General features: G+C 35.5%; 1 protein-coding gene across 1 annotated transcript; it reads left to right on the forward strand.

Annotated features, from left to right (window-relative positions):
• Positions 1-408: 408 nt before the first annotated feature.
• Positions 409-750, forward strand: LOC131054410 (glycine-rich cell wall structural protein-like). The gene has a single exon (XM_059216371.1). It carries the CDS (start codon positions 409-411, stop codon positions 748-750), a length of 342 nt encoding a protein of 113 aa, XP_059072354.1.
• Positions 751-11468: the final 10718 nt, after the last annotated feature.

Below are 11468 nucleotides of genomic sequence, written 5' to 3' on the forward strand. Positions count from 1 at the left end.
AATGGCCACGTGAGAATCTAATCTCTTATGCATTTGTTCTAAGCAATGGCTATATCAGTTTTACCGAGGATTTGTCAATGTGGTGCAGAGAACCCCGCGTAGGCTTTGATGGTAAAATAAGCTGTTCGAAAACCAAGTATAAACAGTTGATGAGGATAATATCAAATATCCTTCAATGTCAAAAACTTAGGGTTTCACGGGACCGGCATAGTTTATCAAACATTATAAAAAGCACACAAAAATATCTCCTAGTAAAATTATCAACTATCTCATGTACAATTATTTTTCCTGGTGGTAATGTAGATCATTTGAGTGATACACTGGCGTGTTGAAAGCCTATAAATAGGAAACGCCATTCTAGAGCTTCTCAGACCTAGTTGTTTATCTGTGCATGTTTGGGAGTTAGTAATGGCGTCTCCTACGAAGATGATATGCTATATTTTGCTGGGCCTCATATTTGTATCGACCCTGATCGACGGTGCGGTGGCGGAAGAGAAGTATTATAATGGTGGGCACGGTGGTGGTGGGTATGGTGGTGGAGGTCATGGTGGTGATGGGTATGGTGGTGGAGGTCATGGTGGCGGTGGACATGGTGGGTATGGCGGTGGAGGACATGGTGGTGGAGGCCACGGTGGGTATGGCGGTGGAGGACATGGTGGTGGAGGGCACGGTGGGTATGGTGGTGGTGGGCATGGTGGTGGGAGAGGTGGGTACGGTCCTCCTGGCCATGGCCATGGACCTGAGAATTAAGGGGTTCTAGTTTCATCTAGATCTTCAGCAGAAGTAGCAAATATATGCTATGAATTATATAATAAAGCTGGTTTCGGTCACAATTGTTCAGTTGCACCCTACTTCAGTTTTAAAGTTATTAAAATGTATTTGGTGCAAAAATGTTAAATATGAAATGGTCGAAGAATTCCAAGTAATTTTGTGAAATCAATTTATTGAATATTTAATAGAGATAATAGGCTTGAGATAGATAAGATAGTTATGTGGGTTGCTTTTTTACTGTTATAGAATTTTAGTTTGATACTAAACCATGTCATTATCTTCATAATTTTTACTTTTATATAATTAGAAATATAAATGTTCTGATTTTTTCAATTTTTCTAATAGATATTATATTTTTATATTTTATGTAAATGATTGTGAAGGTTTTTGGTAATAATTGTGTGGTTATTTTTTTTATAAATATTTCTAATTAAATTCAATGATCTATTATTTGATGAGAAAAACTGTCATATGATTGTAATTTTGTCCCAAATTTAAGTAGAGAAGGGAGACATGCTACAACATATAATGAGAAGTGAAAATGAAAAAGTAAAATAAAAAATAATAATATAAAATATATTTCAAAATACGTAGTAAAAAATAAGATAAAAAATGTAAGATGTGGATAAACCTAACATAGAAAGAAAGCATCCAAATATCATACAAAATGAAGAAACGAAAAAAACATTGTAACAAAGTCAATATTGTAAAAGAACTAATGTAGAGAGAGGAGGAGTTTTTTGAGGTTTTTTTGTTGTATCATCTTGATTTCACATTGCCTCTTCTAAAGTAGGAGTAGGTCTTGTTTTTCTACATTTGTTGTGGTGTGTTATAGGTTACCATTCCTAGAATGTTTTCTTCCATTTTTAATAACCTCAATTTAATGTAACTAAATCATTCTTGTAAGAGTTGAATGTTCAAGGATACTTTCAACATGGAATTTAGTTCCAAGTTTTTGGTTCCAACCAGCTCCCAACCCCAAATATTTAGCATTATTTCCTTCTTTTATTCTATTTCTTATTTCTCAAATTGTACGTCTCAATTGGAACTTGCAACCTAGTTCCAAGTTTTTGGTTCCTCATGTTCCTTAGCTTTGAGCATTTCTCCTTCCTACGTATATCTATATTTATAAATTTATGACATAACAAACTCTGTACCCCTTGCAAGCTATTTATTTCATTGGCAATCACTATTACTTCACCCCACATCCTTGAAAACCCTACAAACTACTACTTGTCATCTTTCTCCCATTTTCTTAGATTTTTAATTCATTGGTTGTGTTCTCAAGTACCTTCCATTATGTTCTCTCATTCTTAATTCATATCATTTATTTCCTTTACACTTATTAAGGAAATATTTCCCTTTCTTTCATTCTCCCTTTCCACCTTTTCTCTTTTCCTTTTCTAGTTGTTTTCTCATTATTTTTTCCTTCTTCTAGTTTGTGGTCATTCATTCCTAAACCCTAGATCTTAATCATTCACTAAAGACTAATTTAAATTGTTAGTTTGGGATGATTATCCTTATTTTTCTTGTTTATCTCATTTCTTCCTTCTTATTTCCTTGGTCAAGCCCTTGGTTAGTTAGAACTTTTTCATGTTTAAGATTTTTTTTCCATTTTGTCTTCCCTAGGTTTTAACACCATGACCTATAACTTCATCATGTGGATCACAAGTGCAAAGATGATACTTATTACCTAGAACCAACATTCTAAGATCCTATTTGTCTTCAACCCTCAACTCCTTTCCATAACTTTCATGCAATATTTCTCTTTCTCTCTAATACTTTGTGCTTCTCAAAATCGACCATAGAAATTTCAAATCACTTCCAATTTTGTACATTATTTTACTTGGCAAGTCCTCTACTTATATCTAAGGTTTCAGGGCCACATCAAAATTCTTTTTATCAAGGTGTCCAAAACAACCCCCAAAAAAGGTGAGACCAATAGTCATGCAAAAAGAGGCTCACATACTTGTGCAGCTATGTGGCATCACATGATTGGTTGATTTTTACAACTAAGGGTACATTACATTCAATTATGGGTAGTCATCATAGGAATAAAAACGTTAAAGTTACAACAATTGGTACAATGTTGTCCAAAAAAATGGACATGTTAAATCAACAAGTATGGGTATTAAATCAACAACTACTATCACAACAATTGGAACACATTCAACTATCGGGTCCTCTCCCCTATAGTTGTGTCTAATTACAAAAAATATAATAGTTGGTGATATGAATAAGACTAATTTTAATTCATTGTGTGCACTCCTGCTATCTTAATTATATTTCTAATTATTTTATAATGTAATGGGTAGAGGGAGCCTTTATAATATTTGTTCTACCCAATGAGAGAGCATACTTGTATTTATATGTTATAGATGTTGTCATAGAAACAAATGTTGCTAGTATAATATTAATATTCATTATTATACCCCTAAAAATTTATGTTCATTATTCTAATATAGAGAGGTGATCATTAAATGAAACCAATAATAAAATAATCAATAGGTACATCATACAATTTCAATTCACACTTATAATACAACCCTAACAAAACACATATAACTCAGGATGCAAACAAACATTTGGCACATATTTCATTAAAATTAATGTGTAATCAATATGAATGTGAAATATGTTATACAATCATGATATGAACTAGACTAATTTACCTTGTAATGAATCACCTATCAAATCACTAAGAGAACATTCCACTGTCAAATAGAATCATAAGCAATATCCAATCACACTAGAAAGTTTGGAAGACACTGGAGTGATTTAGGGAAACAAGAGTGATTCAAAACTATAACTATACCCCTTTAAACTTGTAATGTACTATAATCTAGACTGAATCATAAACCAAATGTCCACATCATCTGAATCAAATAAAATGTCACAAAGTAACATTAAAATAAGAAGTGTCTATTCACATTTATGGTTGGGGCCTCACAAAGCCTAATTTAGATACTTGAGAAAAGGAGGCTAAAGAACATGTAGTTGATGTCGAGGAAGTCCAACTAAAAAAAGTGGATATTAGAGAGGGGTCAAGATCAATTCCTTCTGTTATGGATGAGAGTATGAATCTAATTAAAGAGGTGAAGAGAAAAATTTCATATAGAAATTTAGATCATTTACTTGAAATGGGTATAGAGAAATTAAAATATTATGTGGAACAATCTAGTCAAACTATTAGGAGGTCATCGAATAGAACTTTATAGGAAATAATTGAGGCTTATGTTAGCATTATGTTGTCATTGATGTCAACCGACATGGAATGGTCACCGGTGAGTAAGTAGTGGTGACTGGTATGGGTGAAGTAAGTAATGATGTCAATCGCTATGAAGGATGGATTGTGTAAGTAGACAAAAAAGGTATGCTACAGGTACACATGAAGTGCAACATCTACCGATAAAGCAGGACCATCAGTGAGGAAGAAAAGAAGAAAAGAAGAACAGAGGGATGTCATAACTGGTATACAGAGAGAAGTATAAAGTAATCATTAAATAGACTAAGTGGATGAACCAACATATTTGATGGAAGGCCAAGTTGATCCATTGAAAGAGGAAATGTTAGCAGGTATGAAGGTCCACTGGTGAAGTTAGATTATACTGGTAAGGTGAGTTGAACTGATAGTGAGTCTTGGTCCATGAGGATGTCAAACCGACATAGCAGTCTAAAAATTATGCCAAATAGACGTTGTAGTCTAAGTATAGGTGGACACCAGGTGGCAAATATGCAGAGGTCGGTGTTGTGTTCATTGACATGGTACTTGCTGAGTAGGTCGCCATTAATGGAGAGCACACAAATCATGGGATGATGGCAGGATGTTGCAGCTCAAGAGAGACAGAGTGGCAAGGTGATTGAACTGACCTTGTAGAACAACCTGATCCTTGTACTCGTTTGTTGAAGTAAACAGTTGAGCCTTTAATGGTGTTAGATAGAGAAACATTGAAAAGCATGTTGTAGACATCTAAAAATAGAAAATGCACATTGGAAGGTGAGGTGATGACGATGCTTATTGATGTGATGTGGATCATCATTCTAGAAAAGAAGATCCGATCAAATTTGATATGGATTGAGTTGGTGGAAGGAAACCCTAGCATGCCTCCATTTGAATGTTGCTTTTGGTGGGAACCCTCAAATATAAATATGTGAACTCAAGGACTGATGATGTTTATGCTAGATACAAGTTGTGAGAGAAAAGAGAGATTGAGAAAGAAGAGATACTATCTTGTCTGCGAGTTCCTTTTACAAAGAGTTAGAGTGTGGAGTTAGCAGGCCAAATTGGTGATAGGTTCTAACCGGTAGAGACAAAGTAACTAGTGAACTATTATAGTCTTAATAGTCAAGTGTACTAGTAGAGATTGAATGGTTAGGAAGGCATCCAAGTGTGGTACTGTGTAGGGTGAGGTTCTGAGAAAGAGAAGAAAGGAAGAGAGGAACTAGTAAGTGATTAGAGAGAGAAATATAATAACTAGTATTAGAAGGACCAGTGAAATAGAGGAAGGTGGTAACCAATAAACATCAGTTGATAAGGTGTTGTAGAACTCATTTGCAACTAGGTGCTATCATTGCATTAAAATTGTACTTTATTATATTACACCGAGTTGGTGCTTGGTGCAGGGGTTGGTGCTCCTTAGGTTGGTCCCCTAAGTCAGTAGGGGTTGGTGCTCCTTGGGTTGGTGCCCTAAATCATTGTAACATGTTGTTTCATTGTGAGGCTGGATTGGAGCAGTAGACTCCCGCAACATTTATCAGTGAGGTTTTTTCCATATTGGGTTTTCCTCGTACATCTGGTGTTGTGGGTTATGCATTTGTGTGTTTGCCTCTTTTGAATATCCTCTCATATCTTCCTGGTTTGAATGCTTAGTGTTTAGGTTGTTAATTAGTACTCAAAGCTCGGTTTAAAAAGAAAAGATTTTTAGGAACCACTGATTCACACCCCTCTAAGTGGTACATTACGTTCAAAAATTGGTATTAAAGCCTTAGGTTCTTGGTTGGTCAAAGCCTTCTCTAGCTTGGGTAGATTCTGGTCAAAGAACACAATGGTAAGAAATGAGTCTGCCTCCTCAAAAGCTCCCATGTTTAATGGAATTAACTATGCCTTATGGAGAAGAAGAATGGAGACTTATCTTTCCTCTCTTGGTTTTGATGTGTGGATGTCTTTCAAGAATGGGTATATTGTCTCTAGTGTCCCTCTCACAGATCCTAATGCTAAGGAGTATGAGAACAATTCAAAGGCTAAACATGCTATTCTAAGTGGGCTTTTAGATAATGAGTTTGTCAAGGTCATGCACTGCTCATCCGCCAAGGAGACTTGAGATAAATTGCAAAGATTATTTGAAGGAGATATCAAAGTCAAAGAGGCCAAGCTACAATCAATAAGAGGTCAGTTTGAAGACTTGAGGATGAAAGATGAAGAAAAAATTGCAGATTACCTTCACAGAGTAGATGAAATTGTGAACACCATTAGAGGACTTGGGGAGGAAATTCTTGATGAAATTATTGTCAAAAAGATACTTATACCTCTCACATCTAAGTATGATACTAAGGTTTCTATCATAGAGGAAGCCAAGGATCTGAAAAACCTTCACAATGGATGAGTTATTTGGCTCCTTAACTTCTTATGAAATGGCGACAATCGGTAAAGCATCTTGAAGGAAAGAGGCAGCTTTCAACTCCATCAAAATGGGCAAGGAAGAGGTTGCTCATAAAGGATCCAGTGAAGAATCAAATGCAGAGGTAGAAAACTTTGTCAGAAAGATCAAGAGAGGATCCGGTAAGTATAAAGGAAAGTTACCACTCAAATGCTTCAACTATGGTAAAGTTGGACACTTTGCTGCAAAATGTCCCTATAATGAAACTGGTGGAGAGGAACAAAGAAGTTTTGGTAGAACTTTCAGTAAAAACAAAGAAAAGAATGTTTATCGGCAAGAAAGAAGAATCTACCAGAAATAGAATAGCCTATATATCATTGAGGATGATGCCACAAATGAAGAGAGTGCATTAGAAGATGACAACCATGAAGATGAAAGAGAAGTTAATCTCTTTATGGCACTAGATGAACTGGTTGTGGAAGATGAGGAAGATGAAGATATTGAAGTTGAACAAGTTCTAGAAGGTGAGCTCATAAGTTCTCTTGAGGAGTTAAGTAAGACAAGAAGAGAACTCAAGAAAGTCAAGCTTGTTGCAACAGAAGAATAAGATCACCTAAATCAATCTTTGGATGTGTTAAATCAAGTGATTTCGACTTGAAATTCTAGTTGGAAGAAGACAAGAGGATATGTGAAGTTACGTCCTCTAATATGATAAAAAAGGAAAAGAAGCATCAAGATCTGGAAGAAGAAATAGTGAAGCTTAGAAAGGATCTTGAAAAGAGTAAGGAGTAACTAAAAATGAGGAGCAAATATGAGGGTAGCACAGAAGCCTTGGATAAGCTGTTGAGAAAACAAAAGCAATCTAAAGATAGCGGTGGCTTAGGATTTGAAGAAGGACAATGTTCAAATAGAAAAGATACATCCGGTAAGGAGATACAATTCACTTCTTCAAGTGAAGGTGAAGAGAAGAAAACATTCACAATAAGCAGAGATACTGGTAAGAAGACTTATGCAGAAGCTGTTAGAAACTGCCACACAAACCAGTATACATAATCAATGAATTGGAGGCCACACTCAATGTACCGGAATACAGATCTTAGGAGAAATGCAAAGGTCGATCATGAAGGTTTCACTAGAGTTAGCTACATGAAAGGAAGACCCCCAGTGAGATAGATGTTAGCAAGACTAAGGAAACCAAACCCATATGTTACAAACTTTCATGGTTATTGTTACCAGTGTAACAAATTTGGGCATAGGTTAGCTAACTGTAGATTAATGAATAATCCCACTATGAGTTATGAAAATAGAAACTCCTTTTCTGCACTCCAAGAGATGAATGCCATCTGCTATCAATGTAATGGATCGGGTCATAGAAGTTATGAGTGTAGGAGAAGTCAACCGGTTTCCTACAATAATTTTTCAAACTCATTATTTAATATTGTGTATGGTGAAAAGTGGATAATGGAAACAACAATATTGAAAGACTAAATGAATTCAACCACAAAACCTTAGCCTAACAACAATAAAGATCTGCCATAACATATGAAGATTACCTAAGACAATGCAAATCAACAAAATCACAAAGATTATACCATCACATGTCCAATAGGGTTTGAATCTCCATTTTTCCTATCTCCATTGATCTTGCTTGATATATTTGCTCTCAGATTTTATGTGTGCACAAGAGCTCAACAAAGAAAAAAAATGTGATTTATAGCTTGATCGCAAAAAGGCTTGATTGCATTAGATTGATTAAAAGGCTTGGGAGGGTTGATAATGAAAGAAGCATTCTCTTATATAGAAAACACTGTAGGAAGTGGAGGGATAAGATTAAAAGGTGTAAAAGATAGATGGTCGGCTCGGATTAAAAGGTAGGTAGAGAAAATAAGAAAATAATAAAAGGGTAGGTAGTGTAGGAATTAAGAGATGAATGACATGTGTCATAGGTAGAAAAGGGTAATGAATTAATTAAATAAATAAAGATTTATTTAATTACTAGAAGAAATGGGATGAATTAAATAAATAAAAGTATTTATTTAATTTAAGAAAAGCATAATTTAAATAAATAAAAGTTTTGATTTAAATAAGAAAAAAGGATAGAAGAGGATGAATGAATTAATTAAATAAATAAAGATTTATTTAATTAATATAAAAATTAGGATAAAATAATTAAATAAATAAAAATATTTATTTAATTAGATAGGACAATTTTAGGTGTCTACATTATGCCCCTCTTTGAGACAATGCAACTTGTCGCATTGTTTCAAAGAAGATAAGATGAACTGATACAAAGTTGCCCCAAGATGGGAATGATATGCCCCTTGAGCGATTGGATGAAAATGTCTGAAAAGATCACAGACAATCTCTCGATAAGAAAGAAAGGCTAGAAAGGACTGACAAGATAGGATAGAGTGACAGAGTCACAGGATAAAGAAGACTGACATGGGAGAGTAGGGCTAGGGTAGTCTATAAGATAGACTACGAGGGAAAACATCCTCATTGTCATCCACCCACCTAAGAGAACAGTGCAGAGAGAGCAGAGAGAAGTCAGCAGCGATGGCATTAGTGCATAAATTCAATCATGTTCACCAATATCAGAGGCTAATAGATGCAGGAGTGTCGATGAGTACCAGAAAACCTCCTTGTACCTTGTTGCATTAATTTTTGTCATAAATGCGTGTTAGGTAGGTCAATAAATGCATATGAGGTATGTCTTAGAAATTGTCAAGTGGGGCAAAAGACAGGAAGGGGCATCTGCATTGGTGTCAAGCACGTCTGGGTAGGTTACGCATGACTGTGTCAAATTAAAATGCATCTATGGTTTCAAAGGTGTCTATGACAAATGGAAGTGTGTTTGTGAAATGCAGGCACATCTACATAGGGCAGGCGTGTATATGCATGACAGAGGCACGCTTGTGTAATCCAAGCACGTCTATGAAATGTAAGAATGTTTGTGTATTATGTAAGTGTGTTTGTGTCATGAATGCGTGTTTATGTCTTCAAGGTCAAATCGGTAGTTCTGTTATAAACATAAAGTGTCAATTGGATAATTTGTTGAGAGGATACACTCAAACAGGTCCTCTAGGGAAGACTAGGATAATAGATAGGGCTAGGATTGACAATTTTGTGATAGAAAATACGTTGCCAATTAGGAAACTACTCAAGAAGATACACTCAAGTAGAGGCCCTAGGATAGGATAGAGCAAGGCACTTTGTGATGAATGGGGAGTACCACTAGGAATTGACAATTATGTGGTAGAACATACGTTGTCAATTGGATTAGGCTGAAATTGACAATTTTGTGATAGAACATATGTTGCCAATTGGATAAGATACTCAAGATGATACACTCAAGTAGGTGCCCTATAAGAAAAGATAAAAGCAACACTTTGTGATGAACAAGGAGTACTACTAGGATAGAGTACCATATGATAGATATAAGCACTAGGATAAAAGAGAAACACTTTGTGATGCATAGGGAGTACTACTAGGATTTGACACATAATGAGTCACAGCTACAATCATAAGGTTAAGCCTCATCCATTTGAGGTAGGTGACTTAGTTCTCAAGGAAAATCCTAAAAATTAGGAAGACAGAGAGAAGAAGGGCAAGTTCGAACCAAACTGGCTAGGTCCTTATGTCGTCACAATAGTGTATGGATTAGGTGCATATTAGCTCTCGACACCAGATGAAGAACCTTTGGAAGATCCTATCAACAACATGCACATTTGCAGGTTTTACATGTAGCTCTTCAACTTATCTTTATTCAAAAATACAAAAAAATAAAAAAATTCAAAAATACAAAATGATCATAAAAAAGAAAAAATCGTTACTTGGTGAAAACTTGGCAAACAGGCACCTTGTGACACAAAAAAATAATTTAAAAAAAACGTAAAGAGAAATAAATTCATCCAATGGTGAAAATTACTTCGGTGGCACTCTGGGCAAGTACCATGGTGAAAATCAGGTTACCAATGCCATGTGTAGAGACATTTCTCCTCCCTCCTTCAGGATTCAATCTCATCCTTTCACTTTGCACACACTCACAACCTATCCATCCATAATAAACTTACCTATTCCCATCATGGCTTGTTATTGATCTATGCAAGATTGGTTAGTCATTCATAATAATCCTTCCTTTTCACCCCTATCCATTCATAATAAATCAGCTCCTATCTATGTCTAAGGCAAATCCTAAGACTAGTGATGGGTGTGGAACTAAGAGCATCACATGTTCGGAGTAGTGTGGTTTCTTTCAGTTTTCTTCAGTCTTTCCACGCACAATCCACAATAAAGTAGCACTTGCATAATAGATGATCCACAGTAAAGTATCAGTTTCATGGATTCAGTGAGTTTCAGATGAGACACAACAACAATAGGCTTCAACAAATCAACTCTTTCAACAGACTCAGACAACATTATGGTTTAGTACTATCTATCATTTTGTGTACAAAAACATTGTGACCACAATCAAATAGACTTACACAAGTAACAAGAGACACTTAACTTGGGGACTATAGTGGATGTTGGTGTCGAGTCATAGTTTTCTATTGATTTTATCTTTTTGGTGACATGTCTTTTAGCTTAAATTTCAGGATGTGTCTGAGTAAAGATTCTATCTCCAGGATATCTTTGACTAGAAAGGTGATGATGGGATATGATTTACCTCCTTTTGTTTTTCTATCTATGGATTGTCTCTTAGTAATTCTATGACTTATCCAAGGATATGAGGACATTGTGACTCTATTTTGAACTAGGACATTCCTTGTTTGCAACTGTCTGATCTCCATGCGAATGGGTACAATGACTTTCTAGGTCAAGCCTATATCTAGATTGTAACAACCTATTTGCCATAAGAAAGCTCAATGATGATAAAGAACAAGAAGCTCTTTCACTTCCATATCTTCTATCTTCCATCGACCTTTCTTGATTGACCTCGATCATCCTTCTGGAGTCTGCGTAGCCTGCTATCACATGACTAAGTATAATGACACGCCAAAAATATTTGCATTTCATGTAGTTTGCACCTGCATTACCACATATTAGTATTTCATACATACATATAGATATCACAATTGCACTATATCCTGCACACAAGAC

The sequence above is a fragment of the Cryptomeria japonica genome, unplaced genomic scaffold (genome assembly GCF_030272615.1).
Source record: "Cryptomeria japonica unplaced genomic scaffold, Sugi_1.0 HiC_scaffold_1997, whole genome shotgun sequence".
NCBI lineage: Eukaryota > Viridiplantae > Streptophyta > Pinopsida > Cupressales > Cupressaceae > Cryptomeria > Cryptomeria japonica.

Bases quoted from the DNA above. Each gene is read 5' to 3' on its own strand.
- LOC131054410 (XM_059216371.1), top strand. From the start codon at position 409: ATGGCGTCTCCTACGAAGATGATATGCTATATTTTGCTGGGCCTCATA.